Below are 25,526 nucleotides of genomic sequence, written 5' to 3' on the forward strand. Positions count from 1 at the left end.
TGAACCCCAGGACTTCCTGACTCTCACCTCTATGCTGAAATACTCAACAACCCTGAGCAAATAAAAGATGAAAAGAGAACAAGCTGCCTAGTTCTGGGAGCCACTGGCAGGAGAGATGAGGTTGCTCAGCCCAAAAGAAGCAGGAGTTTTGGCTGGTTAGAAAGGCAACAAATTAAATGCTAATGAATCACTTTGGAATAACAATGAGAATGTGTTTTTAATGGTGACATTTTGGAAAATTCCAGGAAATTAAAAAAAAAAATAAAAGCCATCAGAATACTTTTGCTAAAAGGTTTTAGACACAACACAAAGAAAGTTTGCTTATTTACCTAGAATGAACCCGGTTTGAAACAATTCTCTATGAGCAGCTTTTGAGCCAGAATGGGATTAAAAGCATTGCTCAGGTCACCCCCACCCAACATTCAAATATGAATAGGAACGCCTTGAAACTAATGGGTGCCTTTGGGACAGGTTTGACCTTTTCTCTGCTGATCAAAAGAATAAGCAATTTTTGGCCTCCTTCCTGGGGGAGAAGAGGAAGGGAATAAGTATTTATTAGGTGCCTCCTATTTGCCAGGCACTGTGCTAAGTACTTTATAAAAATCATTTCTAGATTTAAAGCAAGTTCTTTCATCAGTAGACCTCATGATCAAGAATTTGACAGAAGAAACCAGTGGGACTGTTCAGGGATCCATATTAGCTGACAGTAATCTTAGCCGTTGTCAAAGAGTACATGTGAGTCATACTAGACCCCATGGAAAATACTGTTCTCTCTACTGAGGTGCTTCCAAAAAATTGCCAAACCTTTATTAAACTGGCCAAGATGGGGAAAAAAGATAGACAAAGAGGAAAAATAGACAAAAGACATTGGAAATCCATTGCACCCAGAAAGGCTGGAAGTCAAATGATTTAGGTTGGTCACACCCCCAAGCCAGGAGCAGAAAATGGGATTCTGCAGCTTAGTCCAGTTCGAGGAGCATCCATCCCCCTCCAAAGGAGCCAGAGCTGACTTTATGAAAGTCATAGACTTTCCAGGGGCTAGATTTGAAATAGAAGGATCTGGATTTGATTTCAGACTCTAGTACTCAATTATCTGGGGAATTCACCTCTCTGGACTCAGTTTCCAATATGGTAAAAACACAGGGATTGGATTAGATGGCCTCTAAAGTACCTCCCAACGTTAAATCAATAATTTTATGGCTTCTTCCATGTCAAAGGTAGTTTTGAGAGGGACTTGGATGAATGGCTAAAAGACATAGATAAAAGACTTTATGAAACCATAAAAGAATCTATAGAAGAGGACCTCTAGGTTCCAGCATCTCAAGCTCAAACTCTTGGTAAAAGGAACAGGAAATTCTTCATTCTGGAGACTTAAAAATAGATTAGCCAAGGCTGTACAAAGCTGAAGAGGATGCCAGCCCAAGGCAGAAGCAAAGATCCCCCCAAAATATAGCCAAAGAGTGCCATTCTTCCCCAAATATTTCCTGTGGGTCAACTCCTCTAATAATAAGATCCTCCAAGTTTAGCTGGGTTGGTCCTTGGATTAAAGATATACAGTCAATGTCTGAGGCCATTTTCAGAGGTTGGTGGGACCTAGCTAAGCTTGGATATTAAGCTGGCAGAACCTTGAAAGGTCCACAATCCTCCACACTCCTATGGGAACCCAATGGGAAAAAGGTCAAGAAAATGTAAACTTTCTATCTGAAAGGAGGGAAGGTAAGTAAAAAGACATTACTAAGTTCTACAAAGTTGTAAAGAGTGTGGAGAAGGGTGTGATTTTGTTCCCCAAATCCTGAACATTCAATGGAAGGCCTCAAAAAATAAATGTTGAAAAAGGCAGTTTTAGAATACTAAAAAGAAGTAGCAGGAAATATGATAGAATATAATCAGGGAAGATGGTAGCATGTAAACAAGGAAGATGATAGAAAGGAAGCAGGGAAGGTGAGACAATGTAAGCAGGGAAGGTAAAATGTAAACAGGGAAGATGGTAGTTGGTAAGCAAGGAAGATAGTAGAATGTGAGCAGGGAAGGTGAGACAATGTAAACAGGGAAGATGGTAGCAGGTAAGCAGGAAATATGATAGAATATAATCAGGAAAGATGGTTGAATGCAAGCAGGGAAGATGGTAGAATGCAAGCAAGTATTGTAGATGCCTTTTCTTTGTATTGCCAGAGCTCAGCACAATGCTTGATTAATAAATGCTTCCTAATTCATTGATTAATTATTGATCCTGTTCCATTCACAAGTGGTACAGACCATCTAATCCAGCCATACACTAGAACACCAGCGACTCCCCCTGAGAAACCTAGTCCCTGGCCTCCTCCCCACCAAAAGAGACACGGGCCTCCAGACCCAAAGCCCCACCTGGCACCACCCCCTGCAGTGGAAGTGACTCCGGGCTCTCACCCAGTTCTGTGAGCGGCTTATTTATTTATAAATTCTTTTGGCCATAGCAATTTATAAACTGCTAAGCATGCTGGATGGGAAAGGGATGGGTTGGCATATTTATGAGAAAAGCAGCAATGTGGTACAAGCACTGACCTCCAAATCAGGAAGTTGCTATTCGGTTGTTTTCAGCCCTGTCTGGCTTTTCATGCTCCCATTTAGGAGTTTCTTGGCAAAGACACTGGTTTGCCATTTCCTTCTCCCACTCATTTTTCAGATGAAGAAACAGGTAAACAGGGGTGATACCCCAGGGTCATAAGCTAGTGAGTGTCTGAGGCCAGATTTGAACTCAGATTTTCCTGACTCCAAGCCTGCACTCTGGGCATTTTGATGTCACCAATGTGGAGGTTCTGGGTCCAAATTATTAAGACCTGGGTTCAAGTCCTGCTTTTTATTCAAATTATCTATGTCACCTTGGACAAGTTATCACCTCTCAATGGTCCGGAAAGTAGTCTGGAAAGACCACTCTCTGAGACCCATAATCTATGAAGGAAGCATTTGGTTTCCTTCCTTAGTTCACCTTACATTGATAAAATCCTAGATCCAGACCAAAAAAGGCAGGGGAAGCTCAGGGCACCTCCTTTAGAGATGTCACAAGGCTCAAGTGGGACCCATTAAATCCTTCTGGACCTTAGTTTCTTCCCCTTTACCTGGGGACATTGAACCAGAAGAACTTGAAGGCCCTTTCCAGCCCTACCCTCAGGATCCTAATGATTTTGCCATGAGAGGGTTGGATGATATAACCACCGAGGTCCCTTCTCCAATGGCTCTAAAATTCACTTCTGTTCTTTTAAATTGCTTTCTATTAAAAAAAAAAATTATTGACATGTTTAGTTTTATGTCCCCACCTAGATTGTGTCCTCCATGAGAGCTCTCTCAAATTAAAACAATGATGTAAAATAACAAGTTACTTCACTTAAATGTGCAAGTAACACTAGCCACTTCACAACTTCTCCATTTTAAGTGTTTATTTAATTAACAGGAACCTGGCTTCTCTCCCTCCCACCCCAGGCCACTTTTTAAAAAAGGAAACAAACATGTGTCTCTAACAAATAAGTGTTGTCATGCAAAACATTCTGGGTCCTTCCGCTAAAGTGACAATGAGGGGCTGGATTTGAAATAGAAGGATCTGGATTTGATTTCAGACTCTAGTACTCAATTATCTGGGGAATTCACCTCCCTGGACTCAGTTTCCAACATGGTAAAACACAGGGATTGGATTAGATGGCCTCTAAAGTACCTCCCAATGTTAAATCAATAATTTTATGGCTTCTTCCGTGTCAAAGGTAGTTTTGAGAGGGACTTCGATGAATGACTAAAAAAAAAAAAAAAGCAAGTGGTAAAGTTTATAGGATAGATAGACTTCCCTTCCTAAGGTCAAATCCAACTTTGGAGAATCATTAGTTGTATGACCCTGGGCAAGACATTTAATCTGTTATCCTCAGGTCAAATAAGCTAGAGAAGGAAATGGCAAACCAGAATCTTGGCCAAGAAAACCTCAAATATGATAAAGTGTTGGACACAACTGAAAAAATCAACAGCAACAGGAAAAGCGTCAAGTACTGAGCCAATTTCTGGAGACAGAGAAAGCTAAATAATCCCTATTTTCAAGGAGCTCACATTCTCATTGGGAGAGAGAATAGATAAATCTCAACTGCAGGACAGATGGCAAGATTCATATGTCCTCAGGCCTCAGGTAGGTCAAATGACAATGCTGGGGGGTGTCCAATGCCATAAAAGGCAGGACAGATGGCAAAGCTGGTGCCCCTCCATTGAACCAGAAAGAACAACGCCCTTGACTCCCGTCCCATCCGAGCTTTGTGGGCAGTCAAGGAGCCCTCATGGGTTCCTGGCCAAAAGAAGGGCACTCCTGTGGTGGTGAGCTTCCTGCAGCCCAGCCCCCTCGGATGGAGTGGAGGGGAGCTGGCAGAAGTCTTGGGGGAGGGTCAGGAAGAAAGATAAACAAGCTACTTCTGCTGACAGCCTGAGAACTGCCCTTTGCAGTCTTCCAATGGTCAATGGGATAAAAGGGAAGGAGTAGAGAGAAAGAAGATGTGACTGTTGCAAAGATGTGGGAAGAAGGGAGCGGTTTTAGATCCTCCCCACAGGGAGAATTTCTATGATTTTACAAACTGAAAGATAGAACTAGAATGGAGCAAATGAAGCCTTGTTCCCGGGGCTGGCATGGGAAGGGTGTGAAGGATTGGGTTAAATGGTCACTTCCAGCTTCAGAATCTGACGTCTATGAGTGAGCTCACTGGGGATGGTGGGGGAGGCATGTTCCTGCCCCCTCATCCTTGCCCCTCCACAAAAGACTCTCTAGAGGATGCACCTCCCCTTCCAGGGCCAAATGCATCCAAGGGGAGAATGTCTTCTGTGACCATTGTGTATTCTCATCATCCCAAGTGCTTTGCCTCAATGATAGTCTGATGAAGCATAAACTGGTGATTGATTGTGCAGACACAGGGAGGGGGGAAGGGGCCAGGCAAGAATGGATTGGAGATTGGAAAATTTTAGGCATAATGTGTGTGTGTGTGTGTGTGTGTGTGTGTGTGTGTGTGTATCAGGAGGAAGAGTCTGTAATGGAGGGAGGGAGAGAGAGGAAGAGGGAGGAGACAAAGACAAACAAGGGGGGAGAGAAAGAGAGAGAGAGAGAGACAGAGAGAGACAGCGAGAGAGAGACACAGAGAGAGAGAGAGACACACAGAGAGACAGAGAAAGACAGAGAGAGACAGAGAGAGAAAGAGAGAGACAGAGAGAGAGACAGAGAAATGGAGGGAGGAAAGAAAGGAAGGAGGGAGGGAGAGAGAGGGGGAATATAGATATAGATATACGAATAGAGGTTGAGATAGCAATAGAGATTTAGATATTAGATATTGGACATAGATATAGAGATATAGTTAGAAATAGATATATAATAAGGAGACACCCAATAGTACACAATTTCAGCAGATATATAACTCTTACATCATTAGACATCGCCCAGGTCCAAGAGTGAGCATATAGGAACAATGGTAGTGAGACTTTAGAGGGAAACATGCCCCTGCCTTCTATCAAGTCTCCATCCCTGGGTGTGAATCTAAAGAATCTATATACACTGCTTTGTGTTTAGGCATGGATGTTAGTTGGAAGGACTCAAATGTAAAGAATTTGGAATCTTCTTTGGATAAATTATATTATTATATATTAGCATAAGTTATATATAATTAATATTTATTGTAGCAATAAAAATGAAACAAAAGCAGCAACAGTAACAACAGCAATAGTAGGATGTCGATATGATTTAGTGAATGGAAAATGAAGCTAAATCTTCCTTTAGAACCAGGAAGATATGACCTCAGGCAATGTGCTAGACAATTCTACAACTCTAGTTGTGGAGCAGTCACTGACCTGCATCAGTAAAGGAGTTTCCTTCTAATACAATCACAGACCTTTTTCCTGTCCTTGTAGCACTAGTAAAATGGGGATGTGTCCCAGGACCGGCTCTATCTGAGCATCAAGGAGCATAAGATGAGAACAAGAGCAACCAAAACAATCCCAACATATTTATAGGACTCATTAAGGTTTGCAAGATGCATATCCAGCCCAAATGTTCTAGCTAATAAAGGCTTCTAGTGGGTCAAGTTCTCCTAAATCCTTTTAACCCCATAAGATACAAAATAATAGGATTTTAAAACAGTCAATAATCATTTATTACACCAGTACCAAATACTGTGCCAACCTGGAGACACACGTACAAAAAGAAAGATAGTCCCTGCCTCCAAAGGCCTTACAACTTAATAAGGAAAGAGAGCACACAAAAGAAAGCTGAAGGGGAGCAGAAGGAGGTTAGGCTGCCCAGTTGTGGAAGGGAAAATGGTGGAAAAATCCAAAAAAGGTGCAAAATGAAGGTAAAGAAGGAGGAGATAGCTAAAGAGCAAAATCATATTGTCTAAACTTCCCATTTTATAGAGGAGGAGTAGCAACTTGCCCAATGTCACACACAAGTTTGTGACTCAGAGTTTAGAATCAAGGTGTCTTGAATCCAGCTAGCCATTGCCATTCTTCCCCTCTCATTAATAGTGTAATGTCACTCTTGGCTTTCCCCTTTGTTTTTTGGGTCTGTGCACAGAAACCCAAATTATAAACTCTGTCAAGATGAGCCCAAGTTCTTCCTTTTTGTCTCTGCCTCGTTAGCACATCTTATTTAGTAGACAATAAATATTTGTTGATTGACTACCCAAATACCCTTGCTTGAGCAGCTTCCTACTGTGATATCTTTCTGCTTTGTTTTTTGGATCTTAGGCATCAAATTGTGGTCAAGAAGTTAAGTGCCTGGCTAATTGTGCTAAACCAAGCAGAGAAAAAGGGACAAAGGACAAACAAACAGAACAGTCCCTTCCCTTGGAGCTCACAATCTAATGGAAAGCACAATATAAAGAACTAATTACAAACTAGATACACATGGGGTAAATTGGAGACAATCCCAGAGGAAAGCCACTAGCATTAAGGGATCTTGGAAGTCCCTATTTGGAATAGTCTTGAGGACCAATGGAAAGGGTCGCTGTCCAAGGTCATGATCTGATCCCACTTTATAGACTTGATTTTTGGCTGTTGATTCTCCCACTTTCTTGGTGTATCTGCTTCTCAAGTACTCACATGGTGAAAGAAGCTGGCTGCATGGATGTCCCCCAAGGGATATCCTTGCCTCCCTTTCCTACTAGCCTGCTAATCCATCTTCCAGCCAGCTTCAGTTAACTACAAGGCTCTTCAAGACAGGGTGAGTGATTGTGATGAGCTAGAATTCCACTTTGCCCTTTAATCATTGGGACCAAGAATTGTTTATTAACTCTCCTCCTGTACAAATGAGCTTTGGGCATAATTGTTTCCATAATGAGGAGGGATAGCATGCAGGAGATGTGGGGAGAGAGGCTCCAGGAAGTGAAACTATATCAGCAGTGATTGCCTTAGCTTCTTTATGTTTAGTGTTGTTTCCACTGTAATAAATTTTACATTACACACACACACACACGCACACAAACACAAATAAAAACATGCTGGGCAACTAGGTGGTATATCATGCTTGGAATCAGGAAGACTCATTTTAATGAATTTAAATCTAGCCTCAGGTACTTCCTAGCTCTGTGACCCTGGACAAGTCACAGCCTTTTTTGTCTTAGTTTGTCATCTGTAAAATGAACTGGAGTATCTTCCAAGAAAACTCCAAATGAGATCACAGAGAATTGGACATGACTGAAAAATGACTGAACGTTCCCTTCATTGGCATTTCATATATTGTACATGTATATGTAGTTATATGTGTGTGTATACATACATACATACACCAAACCTATGTAAGTTCTTTGGGACTTCACTGAGAAAGAAAATAAGATTGAGGAATCACAAGCCGCCAAAACAATTATGCCTGATTAGGGAGAGCTAATATACACCCCAAAATTTGAGCAATATTTGAGCATCACTGAGTATAAGGTGAGAAGAACAAGAGCAACCAAAATAACCACAACACATTTGTAGGACTCATTAAGATTTGTAAGATGCTTTGCACACCCAGCCCGAAAGGGGCACTAAAGAAAGACTGGTAATTACAAAAGTTCAATTGGTAGTAAATCAGAAGTTAAAGACTGGCACTTCAGAGTGAGTTCATTTGGAAGAAAGGGGATGTGAAAGGGTGGGAACACAGATAGAGCACCCTGCAATAATTATTCTAAGCCCATTCGCTAGTAGAGGTAAACCACAGGAGTACATTAGGAGATAGTGTTGTTATATGTGCACTCAATGTTCTATAGGGACATTAACCAAGGGCAAAAGAAACTCTTAAGAGCATATATCTAATTCTGCTTCTAATGATTCCCTCCTCAAGTGCCTCACTGGAGTATGGAGGCAATCTGGTTGGTTTTTTAAGCTATGCTTGCAGAGCCTGAGCTGGGGTGTGGAGGTGAATTATGATGTATGTTTTAATGTAATTGATACAATTGATTTCAAACAGTTAACACTTTGATCTTCCTTCCCTTATGGTTCACTCTTTTTTTTTTTAGCAAATACTCAATCAGATTGTAATATAAATCAATATATATATATAGACACAAAGTACCTCATATAATGAAATAGAATGGCAACTCTCAAGGATATCAATGCCAGCTGGCTGACCAGTTAAGAAGAGAGGAGAGGAGAAATAGGAAAAGTGAGAGAAGGCTGGGGGGGAGAGAAAGGAAGAGAGAAAAGGGGAATAGGGGGATAGGAGAAGAGGGAGAGAAGGGGAGAGGGAAAAAGGGGAAGAAGGAGAGGCAATAACTTTGCCATATCTTACAGCATGGTGTCTAGGCACATCCAGACTAACAGCAAATTTTGTGCAGGCAGATCACTCTTTAACTGAGTCAATGAACCAGATCAGACTCCAGCTGCTCATGATTATATTCAATGTTGAGTAACCACATCCTTCCTTTCCACCAGTTCACTACTGCTATGTAGCTTCCCTGCCTGCGTATGTTCTCTAGGGAGAGAAAAAATTCCCAGCTCCTTGTGCCACCAAAGGCTTCTACGAACTCTTGTGATCCTTCAGGCTCTCTTTTGATTTGAAAAAAAATTAATTTCCCATCAGCCCTGAAAATGAGACCATTCCAAGGATCAGCCAAGTCAAAGTTAAAGTAACTGATGACTAATAAGTGATGGATATTTGAGGCCAAATTGATTTTTAAAGCCAACTTTCTCGAGTGTAGAGGGATTAAATTTAATTCAGTAGTTATGAAGTGCTGACTATGTTTTAGGCACTATGCTAAGTTAGGCATACAGAGACCAAAAAAAAAAAAAAATACAACAATCCAATAGTCTTTGTCCTCAAGGAATTTATATTTATTGGGGAATAAAATGAGTGAGTATACAACAAGCAAAATAATAAATCTATATATGATAATTACAATTTTAAAAAAACTTACTCTACCATCTTCTTGCCATTCACTCTACCAATCAATCCCTACCACTTACTTTCCGATTCTGGAACCATAATTGTATTACTAATGGAAAAGTGTGTCAATCTACTTTCCTATTGTTCCATTACCCATTCCTGTATTTTGTCAAGTCAAAATACCCTTCCCTAATCTTTACTCCCTACATAGATTCTTCTCCAAGTAGAAAGTAAGTACCTTGAGCACAAGGGCTTTCTTGCTTTTGTATTTATATTCCTAGCATTTTACACAGTACTTAATAAATGCCTGTTCATTCATTCATTAATTCATTCAATCACAGTTTGAAGGGAGAAAAAGCACCAACACAGGGGGAATCAGGAAAGTTACAAACTTCATAGGAAAAATATTCAAATCAATTCATTTCCATAATCATCAATTAAGGACTTATTCTGTTAAATGTTAGGGAAACAATAACAGAAACTAAGAGTTCTTGCCTTTAAGGAATTTACATGGGGGAGGGAACTTTACATTTTCTCATACCGATTGAATCATGGATTTTTTGAAATCTATAGGAATCACTTATTAGAGGGAAGATCAACCCTTTCCTTTGCACTTAGTTATAATTTCATGCTTAGCAGTGCCTGTCACAAAGTCAGCACTTAATAAATGATTTTTGAAGTGAATTGAATGGAATCCCCCACCAAATTGTGATTTCTACAAAGTCAGGAATTGTTTATTAATTTTTGAATTCAATCTCTGAATCTTCCATATTCACAATGCTTCTTGAATCGAAGTGAAATGAATTTCAAGAATCAAGAAATTGAAAGAGACCTCGGGGAGGAAAGGTGAGCTCATAAAATTGGCATCTGAATTAGAAATGACGAGTCTTATCTGTGCCTGAATAAGAATTCCCTAAAGTCAGGTTCCAAAAATCAACCACGGAAATACTATATAGGGGAAAGCATGGTTTTAGAAGAATTCATACAAAAATGATCTGTGGATCTAAGTAGACTGCAAGATTCATCAAGTCAATACTCTCATATAACAAGCAAATAAATTTTTAAAGACCATTGGGTAAGAAATCCACTTGTCCATCTAATCACTAAGAAGATACCATCCCAGAATTTAAAAATTCCAGAGCTGGATAGGACCTCAGAAGACATCTAGGACAATGAGCACTAGGACTAGAATCTCTATCACAAAACCTACCCCTGGTCATGCAATCTTGGCTTAAAGACCTGCAGTAAGAGGCAGACCATTCCCTCCTCAAGTAACTCAGCCCACTGGGATTTGTTCTCTTTGTCAGGAAAAGTTCTCCATCTTGAAGCCTGAATCTGCCATGAAGCTTTTTTGAAAAAGCCCTCCTCTCCCACAATGATGCTATTCTTAGGACCTCACACAACTTTGGTTTGCCCTCACTGAAATGTAATTGCCGATAAGATTTTGCTTTCTCCTCATCTGTGTTTGCTGCCTCCATTGCTTACTAGCTGGGTGACCCTGAGCCAGCCACTTAATCTCTATTTCCCTCAATTTCCTCATCTGTAAAGTGGGGATAATAATAGCACCTCCCTCCCATTGTTGCTAAGAGGATCAAATGAGAAAATAATTGTAAAGATCTTAGCACAGTGTCTGGCACATAGGAAGCACTATTTAGCATTTGTTATTACTATTACTACTACTACTATTACTCCTCCTCCTCCTCTTCCTCTTCCTACTACTACAACTACTACTACTTCTACTACTACTATTACTACTACTACTACTGCTACTACTACTACTACTACTATTACTGCTGCTGCTACTACTACTACTACTACTACTACTACTACTACTGCTACTACTACTACTACTACTACTACTACTACTACTGCTGCTGCTGCTGCTGCTACTACTACTACTACTACTACTGTCATCTCCCTGTGAGAACGTAAGTTCCATGAAGGAAAATCCAGCTTCAAATGTAAATGTTCCCATGAACATTTTCTACCTTTATTCTTTGTCTTGTATTTTCCCAGCGTTTCAGAGTAAAATGAAGATAAAAGTAACCCTTCAGTTTCTCCCTTTCCACATAAAATATACACCCACTTCCATTCTATTCCCTGTAAGCTTCTGAAAGACTCAGCAGAAATCAGAGGCCACACTCCAATTTGGAGTATTTTCAGACCTTCTAAACTACCTCCTATATAAGAGTTGTGTCTTGGGTGAGGGAGAAATATAGACTACCAAAGAAATTTGAGTAACTCAGATGTTGAGTGTCCTCAGGAATTGATGATGTAAAAGCCCTAGGCCAAGTCTGCAGGGCCCATAAATCTGGCATTCTGGATGCAGTGTCTTGGTTCCTTCTTAGGCAGGGAGAAAAAGTATGGTCCTTCTGAAGATGGGCCATTGGCATCTCAGTCCAGTTCTGTCCTTTGGCCTACGTCTGAGTCCTCAAACCTCTTGAGAGCTTTTTTACAGATCCCCTGGAGATCAGCCCAACAGTTTCTATCATTCCATGATTGTAAAGGCTTGACCTGCATCTCCACACACTTGTTTCTCATCCTCCAGGATTGTGGCTGACCTCCCATCCAGAACCTGGAGAAAAAAAATGAAATTTTAAAAAGGACAAGACCACCAAACTGTAAAGAGCTCTGTGATTCTAAAAACAGCCTAGAGGTGACTCTGGGCTCTTTTAAGCTGCACCTTCAGGGACAACCTCTGGCAGGTTTGATGAAATCTAGACTGTCTGAGGTGTGAGGATCCCATTGGGGTAGACTGGGATGTTTGTTGTATTCAGGTTTACTGTACTAGCTGTGCTCAAGTTACCCAATCACTCCCTCTGAGCATTCGTTGCTTTAATCTATAAAATAAGGGGGATGAGCTCTCCAAGGTCCTTGGGAAACTATTTGGACATGAATTCTTTGGCTGTGCTACCCTAAGGTATAAAGAAAAATCTGAAAATGATTTCAGACTCCATGGAGATTTTCCATGTTTACAGGAGTAGCACTTGAATGGCAGAAATAGAGCCCATCAGTGCTGAGAACTGCCCAGCTTTTAGACTTTCCACAAACATTAATTTAACTATCAGGATTCTAAATGGGAGATTCCTGTCACAAGAGGTGGGGAGATGAACCGAACCATAGGGATGCTGACATTCTTACAATGGATACAGGCAGAAAGTTTAAAATAATGGCAGCAAATGGGATGGAGACTACAGTAGAACTCAATCCAAAACAAGCCTTTCTTAAGCACCTACAAGGCAGCTATGTGACTCCATAGTGCACAGAGTGCTGGATCTGAACTCAGAAAACCTCATCTTCATAAGTTCAAAACTGGCCTCAGACACTTAATAGCTGGGTGACTTTGGGCAAGTAACTCAATCCCGTTTTCCTCAGTTTCCTCACATAAGCTAGAAAAGGAAATGGAAAATTAGTCAAATACGCTTACCAAGAAAACTCAAATGGAACTTTGCCTTTTGGCTATACCTTTTGATCCAGCAGTGTCTCTCCTGGATCTGTGTTCTGAAGAGCTCATAAAAAAGGAAAAGGACCCATATGGGCAAGAATGTTTGTGGCAGCCCTTTTGTAATGGCAAGGAACTGGAAACTGAGTGGCTGCCCATCAGTTGGGGAATGGCTGAATTAGTTATGGTATAAGAATTTTATGGAATATTATTGTTCTATAAGAAACGATCAGCAGGATGATTTCAGAAAGACCTGAAACTGAACATGAACTGACGCGAAATGAAGTGAGCAGAACAAGAGAACATTGTACACGGCAACAACAAAATTATGTGATGATCAATTCTGATGGACGTGGCTCTTTTCAACAATGAGGTGATTCAAGCCAGTTCCAATAGACTTGTAATAGAGAGAGTCATCTGTATCCAGAAAGAGGACTAAGGGGACTGAATGTGGGTTACAACAGAGTATTTTCACCTTTTTGTTGTTGTATGCTTGCTTTTTTTCTTTCTCATTTTTTTCTTTTTTAATCTGATTTTTCTTGTGCATCATAATAAATGTGGAAATATATTTAGAACTGCAGGTGTTTAACCTATATTGGACTGCTCGCTGTCGAGAGGAGGGGGGAAGGAGGAAGGGAGGAAGAAAAATATATAAGGTTTTGCAAGGGTGAATACTGAAAACTATCTTTGTGTGTATTTTGAAAAATAACGAGGAAAAAAGGGCAAAGTAAAAAAATGGCAGGGTGAATACTGACTCAACAATCCTTGTCCCATCTCTCTCACTGTCTGTGTGACCCCGCAGGGGAGGAAAGAGAAACATTTATATAGCACTTACTATGTACCAGACTCCACACTAAACACCCTGCAATTATCATCTCCTTTGATACAACTACCCTAAGGGGTTGGTGCTATTTTTATTCCCAATTTACAGTGGAGGAGACTAAGGCTGACTTGCCCAAGATCACATAGCCAGGAAGTATCTGAAATCATATTTGAACTCAGACCTCCTGACTCCAGCAGGTCCCCAGCTATCTCTAGAGTACTGAGAGGCTAGCCAGATCCTAGCTTCAAGGCCAACTTTCTAGCCACTAAACCTATTTTAAAATATCTATTTTAAAATATAAATATGCAAATAATATAACAGGATCTGCACACCTGTTTTTCCCCCAGTAGAATGTAGATTTCTTGGGGGCAGGTATCATTTGTTGTCTTGTGCCTGGCATGCAGTAGGAGCTAATAAATGCTTGTTAGATTGAATTAGATTAAACAGCCCCAACCTTCCACTTTTCCCTCTTGATCCATCAGAGGGGCCCCGGGAGGACATTATTGCTCAGAAGGTGGATCTCAGCCATCCCGATACAATAAAGACGGCTTATAGACCATATGGCTGATTGGGGGACAGCCGGGCAGACAGGGCCTGGTGGTCAGGGACTTATGGCCGCAAGATGCCTAAGAACTGAAGAAATAGAGGAGGCCAGCCAAGGCAGGATGGAGAAGCCAGGAGGGTAGGCTGGCAACAGGGAAGCTCGTTCCCATGGCAACGGACCATGCCCCAGCCGTGCCTTTTCTGTTCCAGAATGAACAGGGGCGCCTCTGCTGATGCAGATAATCAGATCTTGTAAATGCTTTCAACTGAGGCATAAAGGAAGCATGTCTGGTCACAGCGTGCACCGGCACTGAATGGTTAGGGTAGGCGGCGAAGCCGGTGCATTGTGTCACCCATTCAGTCGTTTAAAGGTTATTGACTTGGGGAATTGAAAAAAGAAAAAAGCAACTAGGAATTAGCCCCAGATAAAAATTCCAGCTAGAGACAGAATGGAATTATTTGTTCACAAAATTACAGAGAAAAAAAGAATGAAAAACTTCATGAAATAAAACTTGGCGATGACATATGTACTTAAAATGGTGGGAGGAAAGAGAAGATAATAGGAGACTGGGCAAATCTCAAGATTAAAGCCTTGACTCTGTCTGCCTCAGTTTCCTCAACTATAAAATGGGGATAATAATAGCACCCACCTTCCAAGGACATTGTAAAGCTCAAATAAGATAAGTGCTTAGCACAGTGCCTGGAACACATTAGGTGCTTAATAAATGCTTAATCTTTTTCCTACAAAATTACAGAACCAGAGGGATCCAGAGGAGCTATTCTTTCTTTACCATCTCCAATAGTTTGTCATTTAAGCCCTTGCTTAAAGCCCTCTGTATTAGAGTCACCCACCACCTCCCAAGGAAGCCCATTACACTCATTCTAACAATTAAGGATTTTTTTTTTCTGACAGCTCCCTGAAATTTGCTTTCTGCTTGTTCTATTCTCTGAGGTCAGACAGAACAAACTGAATCCACACAAGTCTTACAAATACTTAAAGTTAGCCATCACTTACTCATGCTCAGACCTACGCTAAATGTGATTTCTTCCCATGAACTCAAATAGTACAGAGGAAGTCAGTCAAGGAGGAAGGGGAAACTCTGAAAAATCATTTTCTGAAACCCCTAAGGGAAAAAGTCCTCATGAAGAGGAAAGGTGAATGTGGTCTCCAGAAACAAACGTGGATGCTCAGGGAAAATGGATTTTTAAAGATGCAGATGATTGGAGCAGCAGCAGGTAAAAGAGAACAAAGGGAAATATGGTCCATTAAGGAAAGTGTCAATTATGCTAAAGCTCAGTATAAAGGGAAGCCAGCAAGGAAAGTTTAGACAATAAAAAGTGGTTTTTAGCTATATTGGGAGGAGATGGGAACTGTGTGAGGTAGAGAGATCAGCTGAGGCAAGAAGGCAGATCTACTCAATTTATATTTTCCTTCTGTTTTTCTCTGCTAAGGAAAGTAATCTGAAAAAACGGAATGAAATTATCTGATTAGTTGACCCCCAAGTACTTATCTGCTTCTAATGAGTTCTAGTTCCCTATTATCAGACACTGAGGATAGAACTATTTTCTTAGAACTTAGAATTAGTAGAATTGCTCTCTGCCCTTATGGGGCTTACATTCTCCACAGAAAAACAGGCAAATGTTATTCTTACTTTTTTAAATGTTATACTTGTTTCATCTGGCAGCCTGGTAAAGGAAGGATTGGGAGAAAATGGAAGGAGGAAAACCTATGAGAGCCAACTGCAAGGTGAGAAGAGGCCATACAAGGAAGGTGGCTTCGTGAATGGAAAGAAGGAAAGGCAACAGGTGGGTGGGATTTGATTTGTGGCAAGGCCAGAGAATGGTGGGAGATAAACAAAGAGCTACAACCTCTAGGGAGAGGCTCCTGTTCATATGGGACAGCTGGGAAAGAGGCCAGAGAGTGAATGAGAGCTTCAGAAGGGTTGCAGGGGCAGAGTCTTGGAGCAAAATGTTGCCAGGAAAGTCTCTCTCCAAGCTTGATCCCAGGGAAAGTTTTCAGAATCTCTCCAAAGTAGGCAAGGATGTGCCCAGAAGAAGGGCAGCTATGGACTTACCTTCTGCTATTGGTCTCATTGTAGAGAGTCCCATCAACCCAGCGCCAGCTGCCCTCAGTACCCATGGTGGTCAGACCAATCCAAGAGGGAAAGCCCTTGGCTCTCCTAATAAGGAACTCCTAGGACATAATGACGGAAGAGATGAAGGCAGACCTCATGCATAGGGACTGATGCTGGGGATGGGGAAGAGAGCGTACAGAATTACCTAAACGGTGGGCAATGGCTTTCAAGGTGGGGTGCACAAAAATGGAATACAAACGTCAAATGTTAGAATTTAATTAGCACATCAGCTGTTCTGAGTGCTTGTAGCCATAATTAACTTCTTCTACTCCCCTCGAGTGAATGAATGAGCAAATGAATGAATGAATGGAAAGAATGAAATCCATTCATTCATTCATGGTTCTTAAATACTCTGCTGCTCTAGCATTTACCGTCAGAATTCACCGAAGGCTAAGCTTTATTTACAAATAAAATATATAAAGCTTGCTTAAAATATCATTTATTTCTTCTTTTACATCCCTTAAAAATGTCTTTTGTGTTTGCTTCATAATATACATAATATGTAAGTAATAATAATATAATGGAAAGAGAGAAGGCATTCATCAAGTGCCTATTATGTGCTAGATGTTACAATAGAAGTTTAACAAATCTTATTTCATTTGATCTTCACAACAACTTCGGGAGGGAGGTATTATTATGGTCCCCAATTTGCAGTTGAAGAAATGGAAGACAGTTGGGTTAAGTGACTTGCCCAGTGCCATACATCTAATATCAGATATTAGATTTGAATTCCTGACTACAAGCCCAGAACTCTATCCATTAGACCAAAAATGGTTTCATCCTACTAGCTGCTACTTACCAGTAAGGATCTGATATTGATATATAAATAAATATGTATTTATAGAGAGCACATTCTCAATAATGTCTGAGTGATGTGACCAAAAATCTTTGGAGACCACCATTTCAGGTGTGGGATATGGAACATATTAATTTCCCATTGACTTCCTTTAGGATAAGAGGCTCCCTGGTGGTCTTGTGGTCTCATTGCATTTTTATCATAGGGAGAAGTCCCCTCAAAATAATATTGAACTCTTCCCTGAAGGGGAATATCAGAACCAGAACATCTCGGGCTTTGGTGACCATCTCGTATAACCCAAATCTGAGTGAGAATCCTCTCTGACTTTACCTCTGAGGGGTCATTCGGTCTCTCCATCCTAGTCTTCATGAGGAACACCCTTCTAACAACACAAGCAGCATTTATGTGGTGTTCACACAACTTGCATTGTGCTTGACATAAGTTATCTCATTGGGTCACTAAGAAGGAACAGCCCTCTTCACTCTGGGACAGCTCCCATATTGGGACGTTATTCTGGACATCGAGCCTAGATCTGCCTCTGCACCTTCTACCCATTGGTTCAAGTTCTGATTTCTGGGGTCAGCAGAACAAGACTGATCCTTTTTCCACAAATGTCCCTTGATGATAGCTACCATACTAATCAATCAGTCAATGAACAAGCATTTATTAAGCCCTTACTATACAAGCATTTATTAAGCTCTTACTGTATGCAATGGGATACAAAGGGAAATTATTCCTTAAGGAGTTTATGACCTATTGGGAAAAACAAGAAGCATCCATATAAGTATAAAGGAAATCAATCCAAGAAAATTTTGAGGGGGGACATGAAGAAGGAGAACAGGAATGACTTCAAACACAAGGAGCTTCTTGTTTTTGAAGGAAATCAAGGGTTCTAAGAAGCAGAAATGAGAGAATGCATTCTAGGCATGAGAATCAGTTTGGGCTGTCCCACTCTACTTCCCCCCAATCTTCTCTTGTCCAGACTAAGCATGTCCAGTTCCTCCAGCAAACTCTCTATGGCTCAGGGATCTTCACCTCCTCTGGAATCGAGCAGGGAGCACCTTTAAGAATAGTGATCCCTTACCCCATTCTCCCAATCCTTGATGTGATTAGAAGGGGTTAGAAGGACTAACCTGTTCTTCCACTGAGGTCACAGATGTCAGATGAGACCCCCATGATTCACAGAACTTTTCAGCCTCGTTCCAGGATGTATGCTTTTGGTAAACATAGTAAAGGTTTCCATTGTAGAACTTCCAGCCCTTGGAGAGGAAAGTTAGAAGGGTAACTGAGGAGAAAAAAAAACAGAGAAATCATGGACCTGGGAGAAAATAATTGCAAATGAGGTAGAAAGTTGCTAGCCTTGCCTTCCCTGGCCCTACAGGTCCCCAGGAATATAAATGTTGTTTTGTCAGTGGAATGAGACTTGGTTAATAGTTCTCTGGGAGTGGAGATAGGGAAAAGTAGCTTTGAACAATGCCTTGTACATAATAAATGCTTGTTGAAAAAGGTAGGCTCAGCTAGACCCACAAATTCTTGGATTCAGTGATTTCTGTGGAAAGAACTATGTATTTCTCTAGAAAGGAGGGCCAAGTTTTTTGCACTAATAAACCACTAAGGGAGCTATGCCCCAGAATTTTCCCCTAATAAGGCAGGGTGGTATGGTGGTGAGACCAAGAGATGAAATTGGGAAGGACCAGGATTCAAATTAGAATCTAATAGTAGCTTTAAATTCTTCCTTTCCCTCCTCCACAAAATTCTAAGCTCTGTGATAATGTTTTCGCTTTCTTATTTCTCATTTATCCTGCAGGATCTTGCTCGGGCATAGTTTGCATGTTGTCTCCTGCAATGGATTTTGAATTGCCTTTCTTTGCATGTTCGGCACCCAATAAGTCTAATCCTATTCCCTGTGACAGCACTTTACATATCTAACAGTTGCTATCATGTCAATCAACCAAATAATTATTAAGTTCCTGCTGTGTGCATCACAATTGAAATTAAGATAAACTGAAATATAAGGTTCTGAGTATGGTCAATTTATTATTTAGGCTAGCAAAACCCATAAATTGGATCAAGGGTCTCTCTCAATGATCAAAGATCTTGAGGAAAGGCTGAGAACATCTTTTATAGCAATAACAAGATGGTGGAGCAAAATCTCCAGGGCATCTGTTTCTGATTGGCCTGACATTACATCATGACAATCTCAATTGGGAAAATTGGCATTTTAATGAGGAGCTGAGTTAAGCATCACCTCAGCCACATTACAAAGTAATGACTTCTCAGGTGAATATAGGCTGCAAAGGCCCTGATTAAATCCACTTGAATTTGGGTTAAGGTGAAAGATGGCTTAGTGGATAAAGCATGAGACTTGAGATTATCAGGAAGACTCATCTCCTCGAGTTCAAATCCAGCTTCAGTCACACTTAGTTGTTTGATGCTGGGCAAGTCACTTAACGCTACAAAATGAGCTAGGGAAAAAATTGAGGAGAACCTTTGCCAAGAAAATCCCAAATGGAGTCACAGAGAGTCGGACAGGACTGAAACAATTTGGGTTTGGTCTTTAGATAAGGTTCTCTTAAACGTAAGTGAAGAGTGCAATTACAAAAGTGAAGAATTTGGACTTACAGCATGTGGGAGAATATTAAACCCATGCCAGCTTAAGCCTCTAAAAAAAAAGAATTAACGTCATTGTTTCAATTTTACACATGGTATCGCCACGCCGGGAGCACAGGATACAGAGCGGCCACGTCACTTAATCTTTCTCAGCCTAAACTGACAAATTTATAAAATGGGGATGATGATACTAAGTATCTCACCAAAAAGTGTTCTGGATTTGGAATCGAGTCAAGGTAACAGGCCTAAGTGCCTACTATGTGCAAAGTACATAGAAAGGAAGCTATCAAAGCCTCCATTCTCCAAGAGCTCTTGGTCTAATAGAAGAGAAAACAAGCCAACTAAGATATAAAGAGCATAAATGAAAGCAGTCTTGAGGGAGAGTATAAGGAGCAATGGAGACTGAGAAAGGGCTTCCACACAATGTGAGATCTCGGCTAAGACTTGGAGGAAGTCAGGAATCAAGGCTGAGACAGACAAGCATTCCAGGCATGGGAACCAGCCAGTGAAAGTGCTTGGAGGTTGGAGATGGAAAGTCTCTGGTGAGGAACTCAAGGAGGCCATTGTTACTGACTGAGAGTGTTCAGGGAAGGGAGAAGGGTATGAGACTGGAAATATAGATAAGTTTGTGGAAGACTTTTCCAGCCAAACAGAGATTGCCTATTTGCACCTAATCATAATAAGGAGCTGCTAGAGTTTATTGAGGAAGACTTGTACTTAAGAAAGATCACTTTGACAACTGAATGGAAGATGGATGGGAATGGGGAGAAAGGAGGCAGGGAACCCCACCCTGCAATAATTAAATATTTAAACCACTGCAGTCATTGAGGAATGAAGTGATAAGGGCCTGCACCAAGGTGATGATTGTGCCAGAGGAAAGAAGGGGGTACACACAAGAGATGTGGATGAAAGTCAAAATGACAGGACTTGGCAATTAACTGCATATGTAGGGTGATGATGAGCAAGGAGTCCAGGATGACCTCCAGGCTGTGAGCCTGTGAGGCAGTTCAGAAGGAAGAAGAAATTTGGGAGGAAAGATGGTGAATCTGGCTTTGGACATAAGAAGTTTAGCATATCTATGGTTCAAGAACCCATTGTTCACCAGGGAGTTAAAAATGGAAACCAAAGATCTGGACTGGATCATTAGATCAGATCATCTTCTGAATAGGGATGATAATGGAGTACATGAGAATTGATGAGATTTACCAAAAGAGGTACCAGAGATTGCCAAAGAGAAGAGAAGAGTCCAAGGCGGAGCCTCAGGGGAGATGTCTACAATTAATGGGCATGATCTGGATAAATATAGAGCAGAGGAGCCTAAGGGGACGCAGATAGGAAGAGCATCTCAAGAGAGCAGGATCACAAAAACCTAGAGAGAAGAGAGGATCCAAGGCTGACCAACAGTGTCCAAGGCTGCAGAGAGGTTAGGAAGGAAAAGATTTGTTAAAGGCCATTAAATTGGGCAATTAAGAGAATATTGGTCATTTTGGAGTGAGCAGTTTCTGTTGGATGATCTATGACTCTATGACTTGCATGATATTGGACAAGTAATTTCACTCTGTTGGTCTTAATTCACTCCTAAGTGATAATGATGATGATGATGATGATGATGATGATGATGATGACGATGACAACAGTTTATATAGACACTCTAAAGTTTACAAAGAATTTTTCACGTTATCTTATTTGAAACAACCAAGATAGATACTATTATTATCACCAGTTTTCAAATGAAGAAGCTAAGGGCTGAGAAAGGTCCCCAGAGCCATCCAGCTGAAAAGTATCTGAGGCAAGGAGTCTTCCTGACAGCAAACCCAGCCCTCCATTCATGACTAGCCCACCTCCAAGGTCTTTTTCAGCTCCAAGTGTATGATTCTACTATTAATCACGCCCATTAAGATGTTGAAAATTAGATGACTTTTAAAAAGCCCTTTGTGAGCCTTTAACCTTTATGCAAATGGAAACTATTGTTAGGAGTTGAAATCTGAAAATATAGAAGAAAACTCCCCAATCCCATAGGACCTCGTGAACATACTATATTCATTTCTCACTGCATTGTAGGAGGAATACATAGTCTCCAGAAGGTCTTTTAACATTTTCACATCTGCTCCACTTGCTGAGACCTTCTCCACCTGGATTTCAGGCATCTCAGTGACTCCTCCCAAGTTCAGGTCCTTCTCCGTGGGGCCTCCAGGAGGCTCAGTGACCCTCCCAAACTCCAGGTCCTTCTCAATAGGGTCTCTAGGAGGTTCAGTGACCCTCCCAAACTCCAGGTTCTCCTCTGTGGGGCTTTCTGGTGTCTCAGGGTCTACTTCAGGAGCCTCGGTCTGCCCTTGGTGCATGGTGACAGGGAGGATGGTCATGGTCTCCAGACGGCCCTTTAGCCTTGATGCTGTGACAGCTTCCAAGCCATCACTGGTCTTCTGGTACTCTAATGTCTGGCCCCTGGGACTTTCTAGATGACTTCTTAACATCTGCATCTCTGAAGTCAGGGCGGTAATGTTGTCCAGGCAAGCCTTCCACTGGACCTCCTCACTGCCAGTGCAGGTCTCCACCTGGAAATCTAATAGATTGAACAGTTAAGTCTGGGAAGTTCTGATTTCAAGGAGACCCAGATCTCAGGAGAGAGGCCCCGGGAGAATCTTAGGGTGTTTGGCTTGCTCTGAAGCCCTTTGGTTCCTTGCATTTGGAGCGGACGTGAGCATGGGAGTGACTGGACTCATCAGTGCATATCCCTCCTGGGCAAGCTTGCCAAGGTCCAGACTTAGTGAAAAGAATCTGATTCCAAAGGGTATTGAAACCAAAATGTCTATCTATGGCCCATGCAACCTGGACATCTTGGCTTCCTTCATTCACTTCATTCTCTTCCCCAAAGGAAATTCCCTAGACCACCTTTATAGAAAGACTGCATGGCACAGTGCATTGAGTCAGTCGGGAAGACTCGGACTTAAGGTCTCCCTAAGGCTCACTTAACTTCTCCACTCACCAGACACTCTCAAAGACTGCACGTTACAGACTACATTGGTGGAAGAAGCCTCCACACTGGGAGTTTCCACCCTGGTGAAAGCACAGGTCCAGCTCTTCACCATCACACCAAAAGGAACAATCTCTCTGAAAACCGTACAAAAGAAAGGAGGGTTGAGTACAGAGGATAAAACCCATGGGAATGGGTTGTCTTGGCAACCAAATCTTCAAATAAATGAAATTTTCTGTTTAGAACTATAAATTTAGAATAAACTACATCAAAACTCATTCCTATGACTTCCAAGTCAAGAATCTGCTCCCTGGCCAGCAGTTCCCTCTCCATGTGATCCCTCCTGATTAGGAGTTAACCTTCTCAAGCTAACTGTATAAATATGTCTACATATATTGGATTTATCATATATTTTAACATATTTAACATGTATTGGATTACCTGCCATCTGGGGGAAGGGAGGGGAAAAGTGGGAACAGAAGGCTTTGCAAGAGTCAATGCTAGAAAATTACCCAAGCATATGTTTTGTAAATAAAAAGTTTTAATTTTAAAAAAAAAGGAGTTAGGCTTCTTGAGAACAGGGAGTATCTTTTTGTAATATATTTGTAGATTAGCACAGTGATTTATAATAGTAAAAATTTGATAAATGTTTTTAGTTGCCATTGAGTCATTTTAGTCATGTTCATAACCCCAATGGGGTTTTCTTGGCCAACATACTGGAGTGGTTTGTCATTTCCTTCCCAGTTTGTTTTACAGATAGGGAAACTGAGGCAAACAGGATAAAGTGACTTGTCCAAAGTCACACAGCTATCTAAGTGTCTAAGGCTGGATTTGATACTCATGAAGATGAGTATTTCTGACTGCATACACGACGCTCTGTGCACTATGGCTCTCCTAGCAGCCCTATAAATGCCTAGTGGTTCTTTTATCTAAATCAAATTTTACAGATTTTTACAGATTTTTTACAGATTTTCTCTCATTTTACAGATAAGGAAACTGAGATCCAGAAAGAATATATTCCTTTGCGTGAAATTTTACCGGTGGTAGGAAGTAAAGCCAAGAAGAGAACCCAAGACTGACTCCAAACCCAGCACTCTTTACAATGCTTTACAATCAGCATTTATTAAATGCCAGCTAGTACCAGGCCTTGTTCTAGGCTCACAGAAGAAGCAAGATTGAGACTTGGAGCCAGGAAGACCTGGATTCAGATCCAGCCTCAGACATTTGCTGTACCTGTTAGTGGTGTCACCCTGAAGAAGTCACTTCATCCTCAGCTAAAAGTGGAGCATTATCATAGCATCCTCCAGAACCAAAATAGATGATACCCTCAAAGCACTTTACAAACTGTAAAGTACCAGCAGCCAATTAATGTGGATGATGGGACTCCTCGTTCACACTCACTGGGACCTGCCTGCATCGATACTGGCTTTCGTTATTGTCTCATCGAGAGTAACTTTGAATTTTAGAGAGAGGGAGATGGGACAAGTGAATTATTCCAAATCCTTGGAGCTTAATGAGGCAGAAATGGCCCCAGAAAATGGCAAAGGGGGAGGAACGTGGCGCAGATGGGCAAACTGGGACTTACAAAGAATGACGATGGCACTGAGGGAGGCCAGCAAGGCCAGAGTCAGGAGCACCAGGGCTGCCCGGGCCATGGGGGAAGTCCTGGAGGCTGGACGTGGCTCTATCCTGAGAAACTGTCCTGGGAGGGAGAGAGGTCAGCGGCAAGTCAAGTCAACAAGCATCTGTGCACGGCCAGACACTGTGCCAGAGGGACAAAGGAAAAAAGCCCGTTATCTGCCCTCGAGGGGCTCCCAACCTAGTAAGACACTTGGCCACAGACCTCTCGAGTAAGGGCACATGGAGGTTTGCTTAAGCCAACCTGAACCCCAGCTCTTCTTCAGACAGCCCAGAGAAGATCAACTCCTCCCTCCCCAGGCATGGACACCCCCCATCTCAAGCATCTCTGTCTTGGACAGCAGCCTTAGCTATCAATCAGCTTCAATGATCAATCAGTTTCCTGCAGGAAAGGCCAATCCTCTGGTTCCCATCCTTGAAGACTGATCCCCTCCCAAAATCTTTTCCCCATGTGCCCCAGAGACCTCGGCTTGGAGGATAGAGTAGTTCTAAGTCCAGAAATCCCTCTGAGATGGGAGGAGAGAAAGTAGGATTGGGGATTAACTTACCCAGGGGCCGAGGTGATGGCTTTCCTAGGCTAACATTCTCATAATCATCTCTGTTCATCCTGCCCGCTCTCGCACTCTCTCTCTTAGGACATCGGGCTCAGGGGCAGGTGGTTCACTGATGAGCGCGGCTCCCCCTTTCTCTTCACTGGGGCTCAGCGAGAACAGCAGGAAGCCAAGAGGGGCCGGCTACGCAGCACGGTCAGTGGAGCATAGACGTTTCGGCTGGGTCCCCAGGGAGAAGGCTGTTCGGGTTTGGGGAAGGACTAGAGAACTATGGCTCTGGAACACCATTCACAGTGCCTTAACTTCTGAAGGGCAATAAATAATCAGCAGCCTCGGCGAGCCCACACCCATCCTGGGCCCACGTTCCACGAAGGCTGGAACTAGGGGGTAGCAGCAGGAGCTTTGTCCCAGGAAGCCGAGAGCTCCGGTCGGCTGTCAGCAGCTGGGCTTAGGACCCAGTTAGCCAGAATGAATGATTGAAATAGAAAGCTACTAGATAATCGCAGCAGGGGCCAAACTCCGGGTGAGGGGAGCAGAATCTACGCCTCTGGGATCCCTTCACAGATCAGATCTATGATCCCAGCATGTGCGTTCTCAGAAGGGGATTTCCAGAAACAATTCTCCACCCCTTGGTCTAACAATGCAGAGTGACTTTATGATGGGGATTT

General features: G+C 41.9%; 1 protein-coding gene across 1 annotated transcript; it reads right to left on the reverse strand.

The window, feature by feature from the left end:
• Window positions 1–11,193: 11,193 nt before the first annotated feature.
• LOC111718884 (C-type lectin domain family 4 member F) lies at window positions 11,194–24,645 on the reverse strand. The gene is made up of 4 exons (XM_023495625.2): window positions 24,255–24,645; window positions 18,219–18,370; window positions 16,230–16,348; window positions 11,194–11,921 (listed from the first exon to the last, which is right to left on the reverse strand). Exons 1-4 carry the CDS (start codon window positions 24,322–24,324, stop codon window positions 11,741–11,743), a joined length of 522 nt encoding a protein of 173 aa, XP_023351393.1. The 5' UTR covers window positions 24,325–24,645; the 3' UTR covers window positions 11,194–11,740.
• Between the last annotated feature and the right edge of the window lie 881 nt (window positions 24,646–25,526).

Source organism: Sarcophilus harrisii, chromosome 2, assembly GCF_902635505.1.
Source record: "Sarcophilus harrisii chromosome 2, mSarHar1.11, whole genome shotgun sequence".
NCBI classification, from domain to species: domain Eukaryota; kingdom Metazoa; phylum Chordata; class Mammalia; order Dasyuromorphia; family Dasyuridae; genus Sarcophilus; species Sarcophilus harrisii.

Bases quoted from the DNA above. Each gene is read 5' to 3' on its own strand.
- LOC111718884 (XM_023495625.2), bottom strand. From the start codon at position 24,324: ATGGCCCGGGCAGCCCTGGTGCTCCTGACTCTGGCCTTGCTGGCCTCC. The intron at 18,371-24,254 runs GTAAGTCCCAGT...TTTTCTCCTCAG, and splicing joins CAGTGCCATCGTCATTCTTT to TTACCCTTCTAACTTTCCTC. The intron at 11,922-16,229 runs GTAAGTCCATAG...TTTTTTCTCCAG, and splicing joins AATGAGACCAATAGCAGAAG to GTTCTGGATGGGAGGTCAGC.